At 40.5% G+C, this 27,177-nt stretch overlaps 1 protein-coding gene across 1 annotated transcript in view; it reads left to right on the top strand.

The window, feature by feature from the left end:
- LPAR1 (lysophosphatidic acid receptor 1) overlaps positions 1-26,889 on the top strand; it is a 134,732-nt gene extending 107,843 nt beyond the window's left edge. The window contains exon 5 of the mRNA XM_040481949.1: positions 24,444-26,889. Coding sequence (XP_040337883.1) covers positions 24,444-24,745 — 302 coding nt within the window. The 3' untranslated portion in view covers positions 24,746-26,889. The remainder of the gene's footprint in view (positions 1-24,443) is intronic.
- The last annotated feature ends 288 nt before the right edge of the window (positions 26,890-27,177 follow it).

Genomic DNA, 27,177 nt, shown 5'->3' with positions numbered 1-27,177 from the left:
CAGCCATTCTTTAAAAGTAGGTCTGCTAGGGGTGCCTGGGTGGCTCAGTCTGTTGAGTGTCCGACTTCGGCTCAGGTCATGATCTCACAGTTTGTGGGTTCGAGCCCCACGTCAGGCTCTGTGCTGACAGCTCAGAGCCTGGAGCCTGCTTCAGATGCTGTGTCTTCCTCTCTCTCTCTCTGCCCCTCCCCTGCTCACACTCTGTCAATCTCCCTCTCAAAAAATAAATAAACATTAAAAAAATTTTTTTAAAGTAGGTCTGCTAGCAACAAATTCTTTTAGTTTTCCTTCATCTGAGGATGATGTCTTTTTTTCCCTTCATCCTAAAGATAGTTCTGCTGGATATAGAATTTGAAGATGACAGAGTTTTGGTTTTTGTGTTTTATTTTTTTTCCAGCAGTTGGAAAATGTGAGATTTCTTCTGGCGTCCATAGTTTTCAATAGGAAATTTGCTCTTATGTGAATTGATGTTCCCTTATGGATAATGTGTCATTTGTCTCTGGATACTGGCAACATTTTTTTTTTTTTTTTTTGCTTCAGTTCTCAAAATTTAATTATGAAATGTCTTCATGTGTTTCTTTGGGTTTTTTCTCTTCTAGTTTCATGCAGTTTGGAAAGTTTAAACCATTTATTCTAATATTCTTTTAAACTCACTCTCTTGTCCTGTTCTTCTGGGACTCATGATATATATGAAGTTGTACCTTACTGTCCCAACCCCTGCCATTGGTTTTGTTTGTTTTGTCTTTTTTCTCTCTGTTGTTCAAATTCACTAGATTCTATTGATTATCAGATTCATTGATCTCTGTTCTCTGTCATTTCTACTATTGGACCTACTAAGTTTATTCTTTTTTTTTTTTTTTCCAACGTTTATTTATTTTTGGGACAGAGAGAGACAGAGCATGAATGGGGGAGGGGCAGACAGAGAGGGAGACACAGAATTGGAAACAGGCTCCAGGCTCTGAGCCATCAGCCCAGAGCCCGACGCGGGGCTCGAACTCACGGACCGCGAGATCGTGACCTGGCTGAAGTCGGACGCTTAACCGACTGCGCCACCCAGGCGCCCCAGTTTATTCTTATTATCACATATTTATAACTTCAATTAGGTCCTTTTTTATAACTTCTAATTTTTGCTGAGATGTTTCTATTTTTTTTCATTTGTTCAAAGAATTTGCAATTGTATATTGAAGCAATGTTTGATGACTGCTTTAAAATCCTTGTCAATAATTCTAACATCTGATTCATCTCAGCATTGCCATCTGTGGATTCTTTTCTCAATCAAGTAGTGATTTTCCTAGTTTTGGGTGCGATGGGTGATTTTTCATTATATCCTGGACATTTTGGCTGTTATATTAGTAGGTTGGGATCCTATGTCAATCTTTACTCTTACCAGGCAGTCATCCTAGTTAGGTTTAGCATGCAGATCCCGTCCTAATTTTGTAGGCTGTTGCTTCCAATGACAATTACATTTCAGAGACTTTGTGGTACTGTTTTGATTGGCCTGGTTTATCTGGGGTTGCTAGGGATCCCACTGGTCCCTGTTGATTTCACCTGAGGGGATGGAGGAGGGGTTTCCTTGGGTTGGGCCTCCCAGTGCCTCTGGTGAGGGTGAGGAGAGGAATTCTTTGGCCACTGAAGACAAACAGGCTTCCTGGCACTTGTGTTGTTCCTGTCTCTTCCTCCCCACCCCCCTCCAGATTGCAGGGAAGGACAGCACTTCCCAGGTGAGGCCTCTTTTGGGCGAGTCTCCCCTTCGCTGGGGCTGCCAGCTGCCTGTTGCCTTTCATTGTGGGAAGGGAGTCTTAGGCCTAGTGAGTAAGGAGAGTGCTCTCCCTGACCACTTCTTTTCCGGGGAGTTCCTGATTCATCCCCCTTGTCAGTGCTGCTGGCTAGCCCAGTGGTGTTGATGTGACTCTGTTTGAGCCTCGCTGGGCTGCCTCCTGTTGCTAGGTTCAGGGCGTGGAAAACCTGGGGTTGGTTGGCCTTCTCTTGTTAGGTTGGAGATCGCAAGACCATTCAATCATAGGGTCTCTAACCGTGAACCTTCCTTTTTCTGCATTTCAGAGGGTGGTGTGTGTGTGGGTTTTTTTGGGGGGAGGGGCGGGGGGGGTTGCTTCTTCTGTTTTTCCTGCCAGGGTTTCTATTTATACTTAGCTGGGAGCCTCAGGGAGAAAGTAGTCTATGCCATCTTGTCTGGACCAGAAATCTTATTAGGGGACTTTGCAGTGTTCGGAGGGACCCCCGAAGACTACCTGTAATAGAAAAAATGAATTTGGTCCGTGGCTTCATTTCAGCAGAAAGTATTCTGTTTCTTTACGCTTCTGCCTCTTGTAGTTGCCTGTAAACGAAACCAGAACCCAAAACTATCCTCCCCCCACCAACCCCCCCCCCCCCCCAACGTCCACTTCTGTAATCATGCTGCCACCACAGGCTTCTATGAATGGAAGTTCTTGTACTTTGGAGAATGTGGAAGAAGAGTTAAATTGAAGCCTCAATTTCGGTTTGCCACTCTTTGTGGTGGGAAAGTGAGTCAGCAGATGCTCTATTCTTGGGCTACCACTTCTCCCTCTACCTTCCTCCTCATCGCCTCTTGTCGACCTCACCAAGCTTAACTTCCCAAGCCCGGGAGAATCGGCTCTTAAAGACAATCAAATCTTGCACATCAAACTCAAAAGGGGAAAGAAACTTCAGGTGTAGATGCCATCTGGCTTTGTTAGTCACCACTCTTCTCTTTCAGAAACTGATGAGCAGATATAGATAGGCTTTCACTCTAAAGAGCAGTTTCTAGGAACAGACTGAAGAAAGTATTTGTTTAAAATTCTTTTGGGGATACCTGGGTGGCTCAGTTCGTTAAGCATCTGATTCTTTTTTTTTTCTTTAATGTTTATTTATTTTTGACAGAGAGAGAGAGAGACAGAGCATGAGTGGAGAAGGGGCAGAGAGAGAGAGAGAGAGAGAGAGACAGAATCCGAAGCAGGCTCCAGGCTCAGAGCTGTCAGCACGGAGCCAGACGCAGGGCTCGAACTCCCAGACCACGAGATCATGACCTGAGCTGAAGTCGGACACTCGACCGACTGAGCCCCCGGGTGCCCCAAGCATCTGATTCTTGATTTCAACTCAGGTCATGATCTCAAAGTTTGTGAGTTCAAGCCCCGTGTCGGGTTCTGTGTGGACAGTACAGAGCCTGCTTGGGATTCTCTCTGTCCCTCTCTCTGCTTCCCTGCTTATGTTCTCTCTGTCTCTCCCTCTCTAAATAAATAAATAAACTTAAATTAAAAAATAAAAAAAAATTTTAAATGATAATTATTTTAGCCACTCATTGTTCTATAACTGAAAATGCCCCAGCCCTTGGCACATATGAGCTAAAAATCTAGAAATTACAGAAAAGGTCGCTGGTGGAGATTTTGGATAAGGGTTCACATAACCAAATACTTCTTTTCCTTTTGAAAGAAATAGAAAGTTGAGGGGAATCTAAAGAAGTAGGAAATATAACTGCTATAATTTGAATGTGCCCCTCTCAAATTCATATGTTGACACCTACCCCCCCCCCCACCTCCCAGAGGTGGGTTCTTTGGGAGGTGCTTGGGTCATGAGAGTGGAGCCCCCATGGGTGTCACTAGTGCCTTATAGAAGAGACCTCACTGAGCTCTCTAGTCTCTCCCGCCATATGAGGATACAGTGAGAAATTGGCCGTCTACACCCTGAATGAAGGCTCTCACCAAAACTTGATCATGCTGTCACCCTGATCTGGGACTTCCAGCTTCTAGAACCGTGAGAAATACATTTTTGTTGTTTACAGCCTGCCTAGTTTGTGGTGTTTTGTCATAGCAGCGTCAATGGACTAAGACAGTCACTGTGTACATACACAAATGGAATTTTGAACTTCTGGAAATCATGCAAAGAGTTAGCAATGAATGATATTTTTTCACTTGGGTGTTAAAAATGTAATTTTATACTAGTGATCTCAACAGGGTTGGGAAGGCATGAGGCAGTGCATGAGAACTATAACATCAAAAGTGGGAAAATGTGACATACAAATTTTTATGTAAATAGAAAATGTTATTTCTAGGTATGAAAGTGTTTGCAGCACAGAATTCAATCACAGTTTTGCAGGACTTTAGAGGAAGATTTCATCTTAAATTATTTTAGGTATGAAATTATTGACTGTTTTAAGTTTTCATTTTCGTATTGTGGTAGTGAGAAAAATGGCCCACCAAAAGCATCCATGTCTTTCTTCCTGGAACCCGTTAACATGTCCCCTTTACATGGCAAAAGGGACTTTGCAGTTGTGATTAAGTTAAGGACCTTGAGATGGGGCAATTATGCTGGATTTTTGGCTTGGAGATGTAAGAAAGTTCCATGAGCCAAGGAACACAGGTGGCTTTTGAAAGGTGGGAGAAACGGGTTTTCCCCTAGAGCTATCCAGAAAGAAAATTCAGCTCTGCCAACGCTTTGATTTTAGCCCATCTCAGACTTCTGACCTCTAGACCTATAATATTATAAATCTGTGTTGTTTTGCACCACTAAGTTTGCCTTAATTTGTCACGGCGACAATAGAAAACTAATACAAATACCTGGTTACTGTTAAGAATGTTGCTGTTGACTTCATACACCTTTCTGTCTAAAAGTATTATCTAGACCACTTATTTTGTCTCCTCCCCCGACCCCCCTGCCACCGAGGACATTTGACAATGTCTAGATTATGTTTTATTTTCATGACCGGCGTGTACTACTGGCATCTAGTGGGTAGAGGCTAGGAATGCTGCTAAACTTCTTACAACAGAAGACCACCCTCCACTCCCTCAAACCCTGCCCAAGAAAGCATTATCCAGTCCACAATGTCATTAGTGCCCAGGTTGAGAAATCCTGAACTAGGTTGATTTACCTACTCAAAGCATGCAGGAAGTTGAGGCCCCCTGTGCAGCTTGCTCTGAATTAACTGCCTAGTCTAGACCTGCCTGTCCAATTGGGTGGATATTAGACATGTGGCTATTAAGTGCATTACAATTAAATAACTTTTAAATAGTTTCTCAGTCACACTTGCCATATTTCAGTGACTACCATATTGGATAGCTCTGATACAGAACATTTCTATCACCATGGAAAGTTCTATTGGGCATAAAGATCTTCTAGACCCTTGCTACCCAAAGAGTTACATATGGACAAATAAAAGCAGCATGACCTGGGAGCTTGTTAGAAGAGCAGACTCCCAGGTTTCACCCCAGACCTATTAAACTAGAGTCTGTATTTTCATAAGATTCCTATGCACATTTAAGTCTGAAAAACACTGGCCTATGTGACTTTCTCTTGCCTTCTTGTTTCCTTTCTTCCCTCCTCTGTTGGTCCCCCCTGTACTGTTTACCTTTTAGTCATGTAAACGCCTTTCTTTCCAACCTCAGCTTCTAGGCTCTTTCAGCCAGAACTTGGTCTTATCTCATCTCTACATGCCACCCCCAAAGATACTTAACACATCGTCTTGCACAAAATAGCTGCTTGGGGGGTGCCTGGGTGGCTCAGTCATTAAGCATCGACTCTTGATCTCAGCTCAGGTCTTGATGTCAGGGTCGTGGGTTCAAGCCCCGTGTTGGGCTCCACGCTGGGCGTGCAGCCTACTTTAAAAAAAAATAGCTGCTTGGTATTATTGTTTCTGGATTGAATTTTGTTGAACTAACTTCTGAACAGTCTTAGTGTAGGTTGTTTTCCTTTTAACCAAAAGAATGGCTGTTTTCATCTTTTACTTTATAATTTAATTTGGGCATTTCCTAGAGTTTCAACTATGAAAAAATACATAACCTTTACAAATACCTGGAAATTTCATAGTGAGTTTAAGGTTACTACTGATGTTGTGATGTGAAGAAGAAAATGCAGCCTCAGTATGCTATATTTAGATGTTTCTCTGTAACAAAATGTACCCGACCTTTCCATTCTTAATATTAATTGCAAACATCTTCAGAATCATCATTTGTTCTGATGGAATAAGGCTTATTGCATTTTAAAAAATTGCCTAATGTTCGTCCGAGTCATCTGAGGGTTATCAGGTTTTTTGGTATAGATCAAAATCTGTTACTTTGTATGACAGCTAAAACTACAAGGAATTGTTCTTTCTTTGCACTTACACAATGAAAACATTCATAGATTGTTTTGGAGGTGAGGAGACATACACTACATGAAAGGTGTGATTTTGAGTATTGTAGCTAATAGCATAAATAAGAATTAACTTCTATAGAAAAAGGGGGACATTAAACTTCCAGTTTAATGGAAAACTTTTCAGGCTGTAAATGACCTTCTTCCTTTTGCAAGTAAGGAAACCGAGGCTCAGAGAAGTAAGAGTGGGACAAAGGATGGAAAAGGCAAGGTTGAAGACCTTTCTTCTAGACTTCCTTATCTTTATCTCAGAAATGTCTGCCGTAAACCAGATGATCCTTGAGTGCCTCGTAATTAAAAAAAAAAAAAAATTTAAACTTTATTTTTGAGAGAGAGAAAGAGAAGGAGAGAGGGATAAGGTGGGGGGGGGTGGGGAGGTTGGACAAAGGAGGGCAGGAAGACACAGAATTCGAAGCAGGTTCCAGGCTCTGAGCTGTCAGCACAGAGCCTGATGTGGGGCTTGAACTCATGAACCATGAGATCATGACCTGAGCTAAAGTCGGTCACTCAACCGACTGAGCCACCCAGGTGCCCCAAGGGCCTTGTAATTTTTAAAACATTTTAAATCCAGCTGTCTTCATTTTAAATGTAGTGTTGTTTTTATAGCCTCATACTGCCTCTCTCGCGGACTGTTTCTGTGGAGGGGCAGGAGGAGGGAAGCAGTGAGTAAAGAGGGGGAGGGGAGGAAGCCCTCACTACAATACTAGCACTGAAGTGAGATTTAAACCTATGTTTTTTTAATTTCTGAGAGAGCGAGAGTGAGAGCGAGAGTGAGAGCTCACACATGCACAAAGGGGAGGGGTAGAGAGAGGGGACAGAGGATCTGAAGGATCATCTGCGCTGACAGCAGTGAGCCTGATGTAGGGTTTGAACTCCCGAATTGTAAGATCATGATCCCAGGCAAAGTCAGACACTTAAGTGAGCCACCCAGGTGCCCCTAAACCCCTGGTTTTTGTGTGTGTGTGTGTGCATGTATCAACCTACAAGAAAGAATTTTTACTCCCCATGTGGATGAATAAGTGTCAAATTATATTAATTCTCTGAGGTCATCATTCTGCAATTCCACAACTACTAGACAAAATTAAACATTTTGTTAAATTCCTGAAAGCATCACCAGCACTGGAAAGAATTATTCGGTCCAGAAGTTTGGGTATGGATTGCTGAGAATTATAAGTAAAATGTTGTTTTAGGACATATTGCCTCTGAGGATAGGGCTATGGTTTTCCTTGGACTCCTGAGGGGTTGATGTCACAGAAATGATTAAGCACCACCAGTCTGTTCAACTCCTGAAATATGTCTGGAGGCCAGTGAGAAGTGACTTGAACAAGACTGCAAGTCTAATTAGTAGGATTTCTTGAACTCCTTGTTTTCCCCATCCTTCCTTCAAAAATTCTGTGATTGAGGATTTTATGTAATCTTTGTGAAATAATCCCAAAGTTTTCAAATTCAACAATAAGTTGTATAGAAACAACAATCACTAGTAAGCGTAGTGTGGCTATCTGCTTCGTTAAAAAAAATATAGCTAATTTTAGTGAATACCCAGTTTCTTTTTCTTTCCACATACCCTCAAGTTTCTGTCTTTCTAGAATTAATTCTCCAGTTGTCTTTTTTGTTCTACCTCAACTCTTTGAAGAAAGTGCAGCGGAGGTGCTCTCAATTGAAGGTGCCTAAAACATGCACAAGAAAGCTAAGTGACATTCCATTCTCAAATGACGTGAATGTAGAGTTTTCTCCCTGTGTGATCTGTTTGCAATTCCAGTCCGTCTGAGCTTTGCAAGTATACTAAGGGTGTTGAAGGATAAGAGGACAGGACGCAGGAAAAAATGTTTCTGCCTGATTAAAAAGTGGCATCTTCATATACAGCTTACGGAACCCAACCCCCAACTTTTAAGCCATGCTTAAATGCATTATGTATTTGTTAAATGTGCTTATAGTACTTGACTCTAGAAGTCTTCAAACTCCCAGCCCCACTCTTATTTTACTATTATAATAATAATTTCATCTTATGGAACTTTCTGGTCCTATAGTATTCCATCCTACTGTGCAATTCTTGCTGGTCCTTTGCTTTCTTTTTCTTACCTACTTAAATGTAAGGCTACTTTCCACATCGTACCTCAGAACACGATGGGGAATTTTTTAAAAATCAGATACACGCAAACCACAAAACTAAATTTCACTTTTATGAGATGCCTTTAAATGTTCCACTCATGGGTTGCCCTGTTAAGTGCAACCAGGCGTTATAAGAGATACTGCGTAAAAATGCATTTAAAGGATGTAATTGCACCTCAACACTTTACATGGTTAAGATAAAAAGACTACAAAAGACTGGAAGATACAGCAAGTGACTGAAAAATAAGGGTTATTTAACAGGAAACGATGGGTAATATTTATGAAAAATGAGAACCCTAGAGAGTATCAGCAGAGTTTTAAAATCTCAAGTGGTAACAAGACAGATTACAAATTAGACTTGAGGGTCTTCAGTAGCATCCTCTCCCTGGATTAAATTGAGAAAGCCCAGTTCTCTCTCCAGTGTAAATGGAAGCAGACATTTCACTAACCCTTTGGAGCTAAAGGTAGGCCAATGAATTGCCACAGCTTATATCTTCCCCAACATTATTCTCCCTGTGAGCCTGATCTGATTAAGATCTTTGATTAAGAAAGGTCTATGAAGTGATGGGTAACTGGTGAGAAGAGCAAGAGAGATGTCCAGGTGGTTCAAGGGTCCCCTTCCTAACAAAGCAAAAGCGGAGCCCCTCTGGGCTACATTTGGTTCCTTGCTGTTGCTGCTCTATTTTTTAGGAAAATTATTTTTTATCTGTTTTTTTCTCCCCCTGTAGCCAAGACTAGGCTGCGATGGGAATTCTCTCAGCCCTGGCCCTCTCCCAGCAGCCCAACTGTTTCAGGAGGGTGGGGTCCAGTCCCACAGAGGCTGGAGCCCCTCCAATGCTGAGCACCACACACTCATTGCTTATATTGCCTGATGAATCCCCACCATCCCCTCCTAAACTGTAACCTGTGAAAAACAGAAAGCTGAGGCCAGTGTCTACTCCCTAAAGAAGTTCCCTCCCTGCCTTATCTGTTTTCCTCAAACAGCTCAGCTGGGCCAGACCCTGTCATTAAAAAACAAGTCCATTTCATCCAGTTCCCCAGCTAGGAATCTGGCCTCTGCCTTGGGCCTCGACTGGGCAGGGGGGGGGGGGGGGGGGGGCCGGGGTGGGTCTTAGTCCTGCCTTTCCTGACTGTGGGCCTACATTACAAAGTAGCCGGGCCCCAGCGTCTGCCCAGAAACTCCCCTGGCTCTGGCTGGGCTGTGGGCAGCTGCCCCTGCATCACAGCTCTGAGCATGCTCAGAGTTACTTTTGTCACTTTTTTTTTTACCGTGTTCCCAGGCTCTTTCTACAACACTGGAAGGGCATAGCGGGCCGAGGGAGCCCATTACTGTTTAGCGACTATTCTCCTCTGTCTGAAGCACAGTAAAAGCAAGGATCATTTAAACTTGTTACTAATTTGTCTCTTAGCTCGAATCCTTTTCCAACTTAAAGTAGAAAGAGGGCCGACCCTGAAATTTGAGAGCTCATCAAGAAATCCTGATGAATGCTCTCAGAAGTTTCTTAAACAGGAAGAGGACATTCTAGTTAGTGGTCACTCTGTGGCTAGAGTGACCTTTAGGCCTGGAGAACCAATAATAGTTCACTCCACATATCTGTATTTCTTGTAGATTTATTCCATGGGTTTTTCTGAAGGAAGAGGAAAGAGGAAAAGAACGAAGGGAGCCCGTCAGGTGGCCCATTAGCCCACAGGGGGGTCTCCTTCAGTCCTCACAGCAGTGCTGAAAGTGGTTTCCGCATTTGACAAAGAAGGAAATTAAGGCTCAGCAGAATTGTAGGAGCTGTTGGATATCTTGCCAGTAGTCAGGGAAAGAAACAGTGTGTGTGACCTCAGGCCTATCTCTTTTGTCTACTGAAGTGTGAATATTAAGACCCTTATCACCTTCCAAATCACACAGTCTGGGTGGGAGATTGAAAAAAATTTTATCCCTAGGAAACCTCAGTCTGTCTTCCTCCCCACAGCTAGCTTGTTGAGTTCCCCGGGGGAATAATGCCTGCATATTGTCACCTGTTTCCTTACTTATTAAATATACTCTTTATTAAAAAGAAAAACCCTGAAAGTTACAAAAATACAAAAAAATACAAAAATTTTAAAAAATGAATTACAATAAAATTTAAAGTCTATACACCACTACCGTGAGCCTTCGAGCTTCACTACTGCTAACAGTGTGATGTGTATCTTTCTAGACTTGGTGTAGTGTGTGGAGAGAATATATGTGTGTAAATACCTGTAGCAATCTTATAGCGAATGGTGGGTGGTATAAGTTTACAGATGTATATTTCACATATCTTCCTGTGTGGATAAACAGGGCCGATAGACAGAAGATTGTTAAGTTTAGAAATTTCACCATATTGCCCTTCAGAAAGACTGTCAAATGACTTTTTTGTCAACAGCATGTGGATGTGTCCATTTATTTATTACTCATCCCGTCATTAGTAGGATTTTATTTTATTTTTTTTAATTTTTTTTTTTAACGTTTATTTATTTTTGAGACAGAGAGAGACAGAGCATGAACAGGGGAGGGGCAGAGAGAGAGGGAGACACAGAATCTGAAACAGGCTCCAGGCTCTGAGCTGTCAGCACAGAGCCCGACGCGGGGCTCGAACTCACGGACCGTGAGATCATGACCTGAGCCGAAGTCGGACACTTAACCGACCGAGCCACCCAGGCGCCCCCAGTAGGATTTTAAGTCTTCCCCAAACTGCTGGCTATTCTTTTAAAGATAAGAATGTCATATTTAACATTTAAGAGCTTTAGTTCTGAAGTCAGAAGGGCTTGCTAACATTGCATTCCTGTATCAAAAGATTTAGCCACCGACCCACAGACAGTACCCACAGACCCTCAACCATGGGCCTCCCCAGCACGAAGTCTGTACCACTAAGGTTACTGCTGCATGGTTTTGAGTGGGCCTGACTATGCTTTCTACCAAGAGATGGGAAGAAGAAACTAAAGATGGTCCGTGCTAGTCTTGGTCAGTCTCTTTCTTAATCTCAATCACTTTCTCCCCTCCCACCCATCTTTCTCCCCTTTCTCCTTTATTGAAGTATAATTAGCAGTAACAAACGGTACATATTTAAAGCATACAGTTTACATATAATTGACAATTTTTGGTGTAGCATTCTAAAAGTGCTCTGTACAGGGGCACCTGGGTGGCTCAGTCAGTTGAGTATCTGACTCATGCCCCAGGTCATGATCACATGCTTTGTGGGTTTGAGACCTGCCTCGGGCTCTGTGCTGACAGCTCAGAGCCTGGAGCCTGCTTCGGATTCTGTGTCTCCCTCTCTATCTGCCCCTCCCCCGCTCATGCTCTGTCTCTCTGTCAAAAATAAAACATTAAAAAATTTATTTAAAAGTGCTCTGTACGTACATGAGCATATATATGTGGGGGTGGGTATGCACCTATGTATACATGCATAGTGTGGACCTGTTAACTTTCTCTTCACCAACATGATTGTTAACAAAACTTGGTAAAACATAACAATTAAATGCCAATAGTCGCTTTTCTCCTATCCACAGCAAAACTGCCTAAAAGCAATGTCTATCCTTGCAGTATCCAACTTCTCCTGTTCACTCTTGAATCTACTCCAGTCATGCTTCCATTCTCAAGACCCACTGAACTCTCATCAGTGAACTCCTTGGCACTAAATCCTTTATTTTAGTTGTTTGCAGGCTTCCTGACTTGCCCCTCTGCCTCTCTCTGTCTCCAACATCTATTCTATTAGCAAATTAGATAAGCTTTACTATCAACATATATCTGTGATCACCTTCCCTTGTTGAAAGCCATCATTATCTCTTTTCTGGACTTCTGCATGTGCCTCTAACTGCTCCCCTTGCTCCCACACTTGCTCCCCCAGTCCCCAAATGCTATCCCCCTCTACAAGAAATTTAAGTTATTTTGTTGTCTTTCAATCCCTTCTAGAACCTAAGATCAAAGAGAGAAGAGATTTTTTTTTTCCTTTTTGATTCGCTGTGGTATCCTCAGTACCTAGAATAGTACCTAACACGTAGTACATAGTACACATATATATTTAGACGGATAAAAAAGGAAGTTAGTAGACTATAGCCTCAAAGCCAAGTAATTCAGCTCCTGACAGTTACCAAGAATCGATTTATTTTTGCTCCCCAAACTGTTTATGTTGTATAATTAATTAAATATTACAGTATTGATATTTAAAAATGAGAACAAGAATGTGTTTCTGGGAAAACTAAGGTGGATATTTTGTTAATACTTAAAGCAAGTTGCAAAAAGAAATTGCTTTAGATTTGCTGATGAGAACAACTAAGTTTGAAGAAAACCATAAAAAATCTGCAAGATTTTTGTACTCAAACTGCTTTACCAGAATTTTAAAGTTCTGACTCCACTCTGAAGGAGCCAATTTGGAAGTAACATGTGATACTTTATTGGTGTGGCTTTGCATGGAAGATGATGCCGAGCTCCAATTAGCAGACCCGATTCAAATATAAAGGCTTGGCTCTGTATTAAAGGATTGGCAACTTAATACAAATTGGTATTTTAAGTTCAAATAAAACATTTAAGTATCATTTTTATAATTTCATGTTCTAAACATTTTTTAAATTTATTGATAGCTTCAATTGGGGCTTATTATAGACATCTGTGTGTTTGCCCATGCCTTTTTTGGTTGCTATAGTTAAAGCATAGTAGCATATTGTACATATTTTTCTAGATCTTTTTTGCAGTGTATCTTGGAGATCATTTGGTATCTGTCAGGATAGAATATCTGAAGAAATGTAAGAAGTTGAATAGGATTCCACTTTATGAATACAATGTAACTTATTTTGCTTTTCTACCAGTGACCATTCTCTACCTAGACTATTTACTTCTCTATTCTCTACCTAGACTCTTTCTTATTTTTAAAAATAAACAATACTGAGAGACAAGTGTTGGCAGAGATGTGAAGAAAAAGAAACTCCTGTGCACTGTTGGTAGAAATGCAAACTGGCATAGCCAATGTGGAAAGTTGTATGGAGGCTCCTCAAAAAAAGTAAAAATACAACTATCATATAATCCACTAATTCCACTACTGGGTATTTACCCAAAGAGTAGGAAAACACTAATTTGAAAAGATATATGCACCCGTATGGTTATTGCAGCATTATTTACAATAGCCAAATTATGGAAGCAGCCCAAGTGACCATCAGTTGATGAATGGATAAAGAAAATGTTGTGTGTGTGTATATACAATGGAATATTATTCAGCCATAAAAGAGAATGAGGGGCTCCTGGGTGGCTCAGTTGGTTCAGCGTCCGACTTCAGCTCAGGTCATGATCTTGCGGTCCGTCAGTTTGAGCCCCGCATCAGGCTCTGTGCTGACAGCTCAGAGCCTGGAGCCTGCTTCAGATTCTGTGTCTCCCTCTCTCTCTGCCCCTTCCCCACTCACACTCTGTCTCTGTCTCTGTCTCTGTCTCTATCTCTCAAAAATAAGAAAACATTAAAAAAAAGAATGAAATTGGGGCGCCTGGGTGGCTCAGTCGGTTAAGCGGCCGACTTCGGCTCAGGTCATGATCTCACGGTCCGTGGGTTCGAGCCCCGCGTCGGGCTCTGTGCTGACAGCTCAGAGCCTGGAGCCTGTTTCAGATTCTGTGTCTCCCTCTCTCTCAGACCCTCTCCCGTTCATGCTCTGCCTCTCTCTGTCTCAAAAATAAATAAACGTTAAAAAAAAAAAATAAAATAGCTTGCTTCTAACCTCTAAAAAAAAAAAAAAAAGAATGAAATCTTGTCATTTGTAACAACACAGATGGGATCTAGAGAGTATAATGCTAACTGAAATAAGTCCGTCAGAGAAAGACAAATACCATATGATTCCAGTCACATGTAGAAGTTAAGAAATAAAACAAATGAACAAAGGAAACAACAAAGACAAACCAAGAAACAGAGTCTTAACTCCAGAAAACAAACTGATGGTTACCAGAAAGGAGGTGGGTGGGGGGTTGGGTGAAATATGTGCTGGGGCTTAAGCATATACTCACCATGATGAGCATTCAGTAATATATAGAATTTTTGAATTACTATATTGTACACCTAATCCCTTCTTGGCCTTTGGCTAAGATCAAGTGTACTCTATTGTACACCTGAAACTAATAATATAACACTTTATGTTAACCGTACTGGAATTGAAATAAAATAATGCAAAGAATTCTTTGCACATGTGCAATTGTGTGTAACTGTATTTATAGGATAAATTCCTAGAAGTGATATTGTTGCAGTTTATTTTGAAGGCTGTACAACTGATAGACTTTTGTTCAGGATTTATGTCTGAATTTGCTTTGTAATTTTTAATCTTAGGTTTGAGCAACCAATATTTTACTCTGAACTTGTAGTTACATAATTGAAATTCATATAGAAAAATTTGTTTATGATTTTCAATCTGGAATTCTTTAGCCTAAATACTCACTTCCCAATGGAATGATTGCTTGTATACTTTTTTTTTTAACTTAAAAGGTTTTGATAATGAGAGATATCTTAGGCACACAGCTATCATATTCTAGCAGTTTGTACATCCCTCCTATTCTGCCAAGAATCTGTGCTTTGTAAATATCAATCCAAGACATTTAGCAACCGTAGGAGGCATAGCCGATATTGAAAAGAATGATTTATATTTAGCATTTCTGCTGTTCCTCTTTTCGTGTCATTTGGATATATACATGTGTAGGCATGTTTTAAAAAAAACTAATAATTTTTAGGTTGGAAGAATATTTCACAGAATTTTCTGAATTTGCTTTTGGGTTAAATTTTTCCCCATTTTGTTAATAAAAAATGAATTAGAAACGAAACTTTCTTTACATTTCTTTGTCCTTGAAGTTGGTCTCTTGATTAGTACATATCTTGCTGATCCGTGCAAGTAGTTCATGAACTGTAAAGAATAAAATCCATAGGATTCTGTCATCAGCTACATTCTGTGAATATTTTCAACCAGATTTTAGTACTCATTTTTCAGACTTAATGTCATTTGGGGAGAATCTTAATTCATAGCTGAAAAACTAAATATGTTGCAAAGCCAGTGATAAATTCCTTGTTTGTGTTGCAAAACTAATTATAAATTCCTTGTTTATGTTGAACTTTTGCTAGGGAAAGATTCTGGGGGGTGGATTTTATTTATCTTTTTAAAGGAATAAATATTATTCAAATCACCTTGGTAACAGCTGGACCACAGTCATGCAATATGTTTAGTATCACTTTCTGAGTTAGTTGACATTGGTCTGGAGTTGACAACACTGATTTTCAGTGAGATAGAAGATTTATCATTTTTAAAATAAGAAGTGAAATTTACTTTTTAAGAAAATTGCAATCACTAGGTTTAGAAGGCAAAACAGATTTCACCATTCTGAGAATGGCGAATTATTTTCTATGTGAAGAATATGTTAAGTGGCGGCCTTTTTGGTTGGGTCTCAGAGTCTACTACATGTGAAAGAAAATAAATCTCATTGTTTTTTTAAAGACACTAAAATGTGATGACTGTTCTCAATGTATGTATGAATATCCGTGCACATACAGATATGTGTTATGTATACACTCATACAGTGTGTGTGTGCATATATAAAAATTGTATATATTTTTATAAGTGTAGAAACTGTCATTTGAAAACAGTAAGGACTTGCAAGAAAATCTTTTGGTAGGCATTGGGAGGAGCACTGTTTTATGGTTATTGGTGGGTGGTAATGCTCTGGTGAGCCAGTCTTCCCCTCAGCTATTTCACACCAAGACAGAGCTGGGTAGAAATCACGCAACCTGTTTAGGGAGGAAGGGGTGAGATGGTGACCCATTTTAACATAGTTTAATATGTAATGGTTTTGTCGAACGTAAAGTCAAGCATTTCCTGTTTCATATGCTTATAGAGTCCTTAGCGGTCATATATTTCTCTGGGAGAATGTTAGCTACAGCTGAAAGTATGGCCGAGGATGTTTAAGGACATGCAACTTAGTGCGTCTTTGTTTGGTAGCTGTCTCTTGACTTTTTTCGAATTTGGAGCTGAAAGATGGCCATGCTGTTTCTGTATTATCTGAGCATTCTTGCAACTTCGTTTTCACCATTCATAGATAAGAACTTTCAGAGGAGTCTACTTCTCTCTATGTGATTGTCTAATGGAACTTTTCGCCCACCCATTAGATGGCATCACTGGATATTGTAAGTATAGGAAAATGCTGGCTTTGATGGCAATTCATTTCCCAGAGGGTCCCCTATTCTGGAAAGTCTCCTGCATAATGAACACACATTCCCTGAAGCATGGTGTCCCTGCAGTGGATTTGTGAGTATTATAGCATCTAACATTGAAATAGAAGTACTCTAGGAAACATAAAACAGCCTCAAATAAATTACAGTTAATATTCTCACAGATTCAAGAGGATGTTGTATTGAACAAATTAGGATACATTACTACATAAAACACCAATTGGATAACAAAATAATGTTCCTAGAGATAAAAACTCTACTTCCCTACCCTTCCCCATCACTAGTAAACAGTCATTCAACATTAATTTCATATGCAATCAGAAAAAAGGCACACATTTAGAATTCAAAGCAACATTTCAAAAGTGCAAAATCATATACTAAAGTATCTCTAGACTGCAGGACTCTAAGTAATTTTTAAAATTTCCTATTTATACTTTTATGCATTTTCCAAACTTTCTATAAGAATAAAGATAATTCAAGGACTTAGCTTTATACTATTATTTAGACATCAGTTACTGAAAGGAAAACAGCTGATATGCTAGGAAGAAAAATTAGATTAATGAGAATTATCCTTATCCTCTCATAAATTATGAGTCTTCCTTGAGTTAAGTAAGCTATTATAAATTATGGGGACATAAATATATGAAAACAGTACACCAATTTGAGTGCCTATACAAAAGGTTTGACACTTGAAAAAGACTTGTGAATATTCACATTTAATATTATGCCTGGACACTGATTATGGTGATAAGTGATTAGAAGTCTACTTTATATTCTAAAAAAAAGGTAAGACAGTATATGCCAAAGGGTAGGATATATTCTCTCGATACTCCCTGATAACTAGGGCATGGGTATGAGACCTAATCATGGCCAAATTCCCCTGCATGGAACTTTGGATCCTGAGGGATTAACACAAAGGTGTGTTGGGTCAATAAGTGATTTTTTCTAGGTAGCTATTGCAGAATCCAGGGTCTGATGAAGCATCATCATCCTATTGAACCATTCCTGTAGCAGGAACTTGGGTAATGCCATGTCTCCCTTCATTACTGAGCCAACATGGTTTTCCAGAACTCAGGAGATTCTATAGATAATCTGATACCCATCCAGATTGTTAGCAATAGATTTATTTATGCTCCAGTAACAAATGCAGATATGGTGAGACTTTTGCATATATGATCCACCTCATGCCCTCTGACTGCCTTGTAGCGCCCATTCAAAGGGTGCTATCCTTGTTTTGGATATGTTATTGGGCAGTTACCTGTGACTGATATGTGACAGATATATTGAATGCCCGCGGTATGCCAGCTACTGTTCTAGATGCTGGAGATACAGACATGAAAGAGACCACATTTACTTATTTCACAAAGCTTACATTCTCATTGAAGGAAGATAGAAAATAAACATGTTAAACCAGTGAGATAGTTTTGGGTATAGTCACGAGATATGAAGATGATAAAACGGGAGAGTGTAGTGAGGAGAGTGTGCAACATTAGGTAGGATAACCAAGGATGGCTTTTGAGGAAGTGATATTTAATTGTGACTAAGCAGATGGGAAGGTCTACAGAAGGAGTATTCCTAGGTAATAGGACTATAAATGCAAAGGTCCTGAGACAGAAATGACCTTGGCGCACGTGATTAGAATCTAGTGGATGAGTGATGAGTGGAACGAGATGAGGTTGAAGAGATTGACAGGCCAGTCATATGGGGCAAATCCCAGTAAGGATTTCAAGTAGAAAGCCTTTGTAGGATTTTAAGCAGGAAAGTGATGTAATATGAATTGATTTATGCGTATGAAAGATCATTCGGTCTATTCTGTGCAAGCTTTGGGGAAGAAGCATGAAGGAAGAGGAATTGGTTAGGAGCCTGTTGCAATAGGCAGATAAAAGGTATTGCTTACTTGGCTAGGGCTGTAGCCATGGAGAAGTGGTTGGTTTCTACCGGCTGTTCTCAAGCACAGATGTTCTATGAGAGATGATGCTGGCATGCTAGCCACTTCGGCACGTGCTTTCCAATGTACAGTTGCAGATGAGATTTAGAGTCTGTTGTAGGGTATGGAGCAGGGGTGTGTGTGATACTCAGTGTTTAACGTGAAGGAGAGTATAAAATGCCAAGAAGCAAAGCAGTGTTGGCATTCTCCTTTGTGTGGGAAAGCCAGCATTGTGTTGCTAAAAGGCAGAATTAGCTAAAACTTTCATCCAGGAATATTCAAAAGAGAACTGAATGAGTATTCTGTTCTGCTTTGAGATCTTATGGTTTTTTTTGTTTATTTTTAAGATTTTATTTTTACGTAACCTCTACACCGAGCGTGGGGTTCAAACTCACAACCCCGAGATCAAGAGTCGCACGCTTCACCGACTGAGCCAGCCAGGCCCCCCGAGATGTGTATGTTGTTAATGTCCTTTAAAGGATAAACGTTGGGGCGTGTGGGCGATTCAGTCTGTTAAGTGCCCGACTTCGGCTCAGGTCATGATCTCGCGGTTCATGAGTTCGAGTCCCACGTCAGGCTCGGTGCTGACAGCTCAGCCCGGAGCCTGCTTCGGATTCTGTGTCTCCCTCTCACTCTGCCCCTCCTCCATTTGTGCTCTGTTTCTCTCTTTCAAAAACAAATATTTAAAAATTTTAAAGGATAAATGTTGCCCTCAGGGGTGAAGGAAACGTCAGAGTACGTCACACAATGAATGAGATCATGCAACTATAAACGTACGAAGTGTTTACTATGACCATGAAGAAGTGGAATTGCATTGATTTTATCTTTTCAGTGTTCTAGGAAATGGATTTTATAAACAATCTAGGTTGCTCTCTTAGAGAAAAACTTTAATTTCAAAAAGCCATTTACCTCTTCATTGCAGCGATCCCTCAACTGCTAGACCTAGGCATAAGCCTTTCACCTGCGGTGAAATTCCACCTGGTGTGGAATTGCGTTACCTTGACTTGTCTTGGATCTGTGGGTTGTCTTGGTGTGTATTTTTGTTTTTGTTTTACCTGTTTTGTTGTTTTGTTTGTTTGTTTGGTAAAAACACAAATTTGCCAGCCAGACTGGAAATGTTTTCTGGTTTTTCTTCATCAAAGGGCGCTCTCCCTAGCGGTCTTCTCTGTCAAGGACTTTCTCTCTTTAACTTTGGTTAAAGCTTGGTTATGTTCCGTATGTAAGCAGAGTTCAACTGATTAGGGAAAAGTCACTCTAGAGAAAAGACTCTAATTGTGAGACCAGATGGTAAGCATTATTCCGCTGATGGGGTTGTGTAGATTTGAGGGAAGGTGTGGTAATACGATCTCATTCCGCAGCTGTGACCTGTTGTTCCAAAACAGCCTCCTTCCTCCCTGCTTTTTACGTCTACATTCCAGCACCTCTCCTTCCATCTTTGTGGGCATCGGGGCCTCACAGATTGATTTGACAGATGCGTAAGACAGGAATGAAGCTTGCTCTAAGAAGAGCAACTTCCGCTATTCATTCTAACCCATGGATATTTTTTGAATATCTGTCTCCCCCTGTTACATGTAACATGGCAGATTGTGCAGAATGTAGCCACTCGTGTTCAGCACGCTGAGAGACAGTTGCCCAGGACTCAAATTGCCACGAGCCTATCCTGTCTTTAAGGCGTCTGCAGCTGAAGTCTCGCAGGTGCCTCAAAGTTAAGATCAGTAAACTCGAGGGCATTATCTCTGTTCTCCTCTCCCCTCAGAAAACGCGAGCCAACCCTTTCTCCTGTGTTTCCTCCTTCAATGAAAGGTAGCGCCTTTCTTCCTTCACCACCCCCTCCAACCCCCACCATGGAAAATCTCGAGGCACATCTAGACTCTTTCCATCTTCCCCATTTCATGCAGTCTGTTTCCTCATATTGGCACTGCTCTAATTCAGGCTTTCTGTAGTTCTCTGGAATTTGGAAACATCTGATGTTTTTGTCTTTATTTTTATCCAAATTATTTTCTTCCTTCCACTGTATTAGAGCATTCCATGTTCAGTGAGACAGAGACCCGTGAGGCCAATGACATTAGACTCTCACAGAGGGAAGTGTAAGTGAAAATCTTTCTTACAAGCTCTGTGGGTTTATTGTAATATGTGGCAAGGCCTGAGAACCAGTGCTGTGCTGGAGAAATTTCAAATGTCTTAGCCAGGTGCACAAGGCCTTCATGACCTTGGCCATCTTATCTTCTGCCACTTCTGCTTCTGACTTTAAAATCAATAACCATACACTACTTTTGATTCCTTTTTATTTCCCTACAGTTGCATACCATTCCTTGTGGGAATACATCCATCAGAAATGTCCTGGAAATATACAAACTACATAAAGCACTGTCCCTATCAAGTACTACATCCAGTAGCGTGCCATCTTGGTATAGGTGTTGAGCTGACCCACGAGAACCTCCAAAATAATGTGGGGCTCCTGTGCTTCCCTGTGTTCCCTCTCTTTTCCTTCTTCTTATCTTCCTTGGACTCAACAGCAAGTCCTTGGAATCTCATAATCAGGGTGGTATCATCTCAGAGCTTCCTGAAATGCAAGGTCTTCTCCAGTCCAAAACGTGCTTCCACATTGTGCCCTTGCAGGAAATCTGCTCTGGTTCTGTGCTACACCACCCTTCACTTATTATGCCACTGACATTGGCGATAGGTAGTATAGTCCAGTAGATGTACAGGGTATAGAGAGCTTTTACATGTTGTATCTCAGAGTGATCCTCAGCACTCCCTATGGATTAGGCAAGGAGCTGTTACTTTTCCACTTTACTGATGTGGAGATGAGGTTCTTTTTACTCTTACTCGGCATGTACTCGAGTCTCTGCAGATTAGGTGTCAATAGGGTCCATAATGCACATCTCAAGTCCCATCACCCAATTGAATTATGGTTGGCTACTTATTACTAAAGGGGCCTGGGTGTAGTTTTTGTTTTTGTTTTTTTAATGTTTTTATTTATTTTTGAGACAGAGACAGAGCATGAGCAGGGGAGGGGCAGAGAGAGAGGGAGACACAGAATCTGAAACGGGCTCCAGGCTTTGAGCTGTCAGCACAGAGCCCAATGCGGGGCTCGAACCCACGGACTGCGAGATCATGACCTGAGCCGAAGTCGGCCGCCCAACCGACTGAGCCACCCAGGCGCCCCATGTTTATTTTATCTTTTAAAGATTTTATTTTTAAGTAACCTCTACACTCAATGTGGGGCTCGAACTCATAACCCTGAGATCAAGAGTAGCATGTTCTACTGACCGAGCCAGGCAGGCGCCCCACTCACTATTGTTTAGAAGCCTCACCTCCTTGGAATGTTCCAGGCCCCCATTTTCCACTTCTGTGGTCCATCTTCACTTTTGGTCAGTGTGGTCCTTGGCACCTCTGTGAAAGAGGAGGGAAGGGAGAAGAAGCGAAAATGGTATGATGGGTTTTAGATGTTGATTTTTGAGGCCTGTACTATGAGTCCCTCGAATTACTCAAGTCTTAAAGAACCAAGCACAGAGTATTGGGACTGTGTGATTGGGCCTGTGACCCTAGTGCTGAAAACAGTTCCTTTCAGTGAAGAAGGGAGAGGACTCCAAGTTCCTCAATGAAGCATCCACATATATTAACTCCTGTGTCAGGATGGTGTTTCCCACTTCCTGTCTCTAATCTAGCAAGTCTCCTTGCCTTTTTTTTTTTTTTTTTTTTCGGTCTAAAAGTAAGGCCTATGGGCTGGTTTCTGAGACTATGGCTTTTATTAAAAAGATCTTGCTCTTTTTGAATTTAAAAAATTTTTTTTTTCAACGTTTATCCATTTTTGGGACAGAGAGAGACAGAGCATGAACGGGGGAGGGGCAGAGAGAGAGGGAGACACAGAATCGGAAACAGGCTCCAGGCTCTGAGCCATCAGCCCAGAGCCCGACGCGGGGCTCGAACTCACGGACCGCGAGATCGTGACCTGGCTGGAGTCGGGCGCTTAACCGACTGCGCCACCCAGGCGCCCCCTCTTTTTGAATTTTAAAAGTTGGAAGAAATTACAAGCGACAAATGACTATAGTTGAATTCTGCCACTTAAAGTCCTGTGGGAATAAGAATGTTCCCTTCTTCTGCCCAGGAGGAGAAAAAGATCATTTTATTTAAAATAAATCTGTTGAGCTGCATGTTGCTGGTATCTAATCAAGCTCTGAATTTGAGTTCAGTTAGAGCTTTGATAAAAGAAAGTGAAAGGAAACTTGCAAGAATGCTCTCCCATTCATGAAGGGCCTCGTGTTTTTAGTTTCCAAGTAAATGGAATAATGGGACCATGCATTTTCCATCCAAGCATTTTCCACCCTGAGAATAATTCCCTTCCTGGCTTCTCAATGAATAATGCATTATTTCTGAAACCCAAGAGGCAATTCCTTTGATTTCCCTTTATGTTTAGCTTTCTGAGTGATTTTCAAGCAAGGAAATTCAAGGACTTGGAATGAATGCTTTATTAACATTTTTACTTGAAGTTCAAATAGCTCCTTGGCTATTATCTCCTGATATTTGAAATATTTTTTTTTTCTCTCTAAGGAGAATCTAAGGTATTGTATTTATTAGAAAATGAAACACCTTGGACAGTCTTCAAAGTGAATAGCAGTTGAAAGCCAATACACATTTGCGTTTTAGAACAAAGAGCTTTATGGGGGTACTTTTCTTCTTTATTTTCATTTCCCTGCTGAATAGGCTCAAAAAAGAAACCTCACATTCAAAACAGGGCTGTTTGGATCCCAAATCTCATGTGTTTATGTTTTACAAAACTCAACCCTTGAGGCTAGTACAAATCCACAACCCCAGTCCAAGCCACTTAGGCCAGTGCCATTTAAATCTGAAGATGCTTCAGTGGTCATCCTGTTCCCTGTCTGTTCACCGCGTGGCCTGATTGCACATACGGGTGAGCGATGATGGGACGGGGTGGTGCCCACCGGTTGTGTTGGCCCATGTCCTCTTGGCCCAGGATCCCCTGCAGATCCTGGAGTGCCACGGTGGTAGATTTTAGTACTATTTCACAACCTCTACTTTCCCCGGGAGTCAAATGAGTGATTTCAGCAACAAAATCAACTGGAATTAAGAATTTCCATTCTTTTTACGCGTAGAGTAAAAGCCCAAACAATTCAGAACAGTTGGGGAAGAAATGAAAGTTGATCTAAATTAGTAAAACACCTAAACCATAAAATTTGGTTTAAAATATTTAATTTTCTTAAGTTCAGGAAGCAGGAATATAACATAGCATTTCCCTAGTTCCTTCACCTATATGATGGGATAATGGTTTCTCTCCCCTATGGCTATTAAAGTGCTGCTAAAATTAGTATTTGTAAGGCCTATAGAAAAGCACCTTTTAAGTGATTGTTGAATAGAAAATAAACACCCATCTTCCTGTTGGAAATTTCTCTTTCCAAGTAGGCCCGTGATACTGAGCAGATCATAACAGTATTATTGTTGATACTGATAAAATGTACTTAACGATTATTTTCTCAGCACCCATTTACTCCTTACAATAAACCTGATGAGGTAAATGTAATCATTTGTATTTTTCACATTAGAAAACTGAGGTAAGAAAGTAATTGCCTAAATGCACTCAGTTTTCTAAATAGCAAAGCAAGGATTTGAGTTCATTCAGCCTGAATTCAGAAATTGTGCCTCAATCAAACATTAAAGGACATTTGTCACAGGTTTCCCTTCTGCTCCAAAACAACGTCATACTGCTAAAAACCCTATCTTTGTAAGGGTTGAGGGGTGTATCCCCAAGTGTCTCAATTTCTTAGCAAACTGTATGTTTTGCTCAAAGTAGTCATCATCTTTATCTCATAAATACTCAATTTCAGTAGGGTTTGAACCAATGAGATTTTATTAAATTATTTTCTCACTAAATTTTTTTTTTTATTTTTACAGAAAATGAACATTTCATTTCAGATGATGATCTGGTGGCTTTGAATCTTAGTATTTTTATGTTGAACCAATATCAAATTCACATGACGGTTGCTTGCTTCATAATTATATATATATATATTTTTTGTTCTTCCATTGTAAAATCCTCTTGATCCCTGTCCTTGTAGGTGCCTTTATCATCTGCTGGACTCCTGGATTGGTCTTGTTACTTCTTGATGTGTGCTGTCCACAATGTGACGTCTTGGCCTATGAGAAATTTTTCCTTCTGCTTGCTGAGTTCAACTCCGCCATGAACCCCATCATCTACTCCTACCGTGACAAGGAGATGAGCGCCACCTTCAGACAGATCCTCTGCTGCCAGCGCAGTGACAACACCAGTGGCCCCACAGAAGGCTCGGACCGCTCGGCTTCCTCCCTCAACCACACCATCTTGGCCGGAGTTCACAGCAATGACCACTCTGTGGTTTAGAAAGGAAACTAAGATGAGCAGCCAGCCATCATCGATTGAGGGATGAACGGCCTCCCCCTACCCAAATGCCAGGGCAAGGTGGGGTGTGAGAGAGAGAGGAAAAATAAACTCACGTACTTAAACACTAACCAATGGCAGTATTTGTTCCTAGACCCCACAAGACTTGAGATACGTGGAAAATTAGCTTACGTGACAACCCTCATCCTGATCCCCGTTCCTTTTGAGAGTAGAAAGTGGAGATCATGCCATGGAATCCATAATAGACTCCAGGGTGTCCATTTAGACTACACTAACTAGACTTCAAAAGATTTTGTGTGGTTTGGTGCAAGTCAGAATAAATTCTGACTAATTGAATCCACAGCTTCATCTACATACAGGCTTCCCTCTTTTTATTTCTAAAGGATACATTTCATTTAATAAACATGTTTATGCCTATCAGCATGCTTGTGATGGATAAGACTGTAGGCTGTTGTTAAACTATTGTAACTCCATTTTTTTCCTTATGTAGGAAAATTGTGAATTAGAATTTTTTAGAGAGCATGCATGTAATGTATGTATGCAGTATGCCTTACTTAAAAAGATAAAAGGGTATCGATTTTAAATCTTCTAGGAAATAGAAGAACCTAGATGTCAAAGCCAGTATTTAGGTTGTGAAACATTGTTCTAATCGTAATATTACCTTCTTGTCAAAGTGTTATAACACATCTAAAACAGGGAATGTAAGTTTATTACCAAAAGAATACGTAGTCTAAAAGAAGTCATAGAAGATGAAGCACATATTTATAATACCCAAGTGCATTCTAATTATCAGTACATCAGAAGAATTTTTAATAGCCTGTGTTTTTCTGTATTATAAAATAATACATAGTCATTGTAGAAAACTTGAAAAATGCAGAACTGTGTAAAACAGAAAAAATAATTACTGGTAATATCGCGACCCAGAAGTAACCACCGTTAACCACCGTAACCACAGCTTTTCCCCCGTGTATGCCTCTATGTATATCACATGCCTTTTTATATAATTGGGATCATACATAAACAATTTTATAACCGTTTTTTTTTTCCACTGCAGAGTTGCCACATTTTCCTATGGTGTTAAAAATTTTACAAAAACATAATTTTAGTGGCTATATAATATTCCATTTAATGGATGCAATTCAGTTTATTTAACCATTCCCACGTTGTTGACTACTTAGGTCATTTCTGATTTTTGCTATTATAAATAATGTTGCAAAATTTTGTGTACATAAAACTTTGTCCATATAATTGATGATTTACTTAGGACATATTCCCATGAAGGATTTTTTTTTTTTTTAAATGTGAAATGTCTTTTTATGCTCTTACCTTTTATAAAAAGGGATTTCCTGCTTTGCACCACATGGGTGGCAATTGTGAGGAAAGCCAGTGAAGTTACCTTTTTACAAAGGAAATGCAGTGGTCACTTTAGTTGAGAGTGACTTTTTCTCTATAACAAGATGGACTAGAAGCAGTCAATTGTCACAAATAGCCAGGACCCCCTAATTAATATGTCTAGCAATCCCAAATTTTGTTTGAGGAACCGATTTCCAGCTCTTGGTCGCCATGGCTGTAACGTAGAAGTGAAGACAATGCGAATAAATCAAACATACCAAGAGAATAAAGGATCTTCGCATTATGTAGCTTGGGACCCTCGTGTAGCAAATGGGTTGAGTGTGTCAGTATGTGACTGGATACTGTGTATTCTCTGGGAATCACCTCTAATAGATTCCCACCATAATGGGTGATACCTGTTTAATGAGTTGTCCAGATGAACTAGTAATTGTACCAGTCTGTTATAAGTAACCAGTAAAGTCACAGTCATGAAGCAGGTATGGGAAAGTTGGGAGTACGTTTAAGAGAAAGATGTCCAGAAGAATCATTGTCTAGGAAGGAAGAGGTCAGTATTTGAGCAGAGGGCAGACTTGTAAGGTGCCCACGGTGGAAAGAACATGGGGAACCAGTTAGCAGAAATGTGTTTGCACATACTTTATCCAAAGTACAGAGCATTTTATGTTGGAAGTGAAAGAAATGAACTTGGACTTTCATGTGCATATATTCTGGACTATTTGAGTTAAAAACATACTAATTGGATCTTAATAAATTCATTTTCAATCAGTGTTTGGCAATGTGTGGTTCTGGTCCGTGTTGTTTCTGTTGCTCAGGAATCTTCCAGCTTGCATCGCAAGGTGCCTTCCTTCTGTGGACAACTTCGTGTCCCCGTCACCAGGCCTTCTGACCTCCTGGGGTGAAAGCAACCATATGCTTCCCCAACTCAGAACTGCTTTTTTTTCTGTCAGTAATAAGTCTTACTCTTAATATGAGTTTCTTTTGGAAAAAGTGAGTTTATAAAAACATTATGATGACTTTATGAAAAACTTGGAGTTTATAAAATCACAGTGATCTTCATGCTTATC

Source organism: Herpailurus yagouaroundi, unplaced genomic scaffold (assembly GCF_014898765.1).
Source record: "Herpailurus yagouaroundi ecotype Mexico unplaced genomic scaffold, PumYag 160, whole genome shotgun sequence".
NCBI classification, from domain to species: Eukaryota; Metazoa; Chordata; class Mammalia; order Carnivora; family Felidae; genus Herpailurus; species Herpailurus yagouaroundi.
The sequence above is the reverse complement of the archived record's forward strand: the minus strand, read 5'-3'. Positions and strand labels throughout refer to the sequence as shown.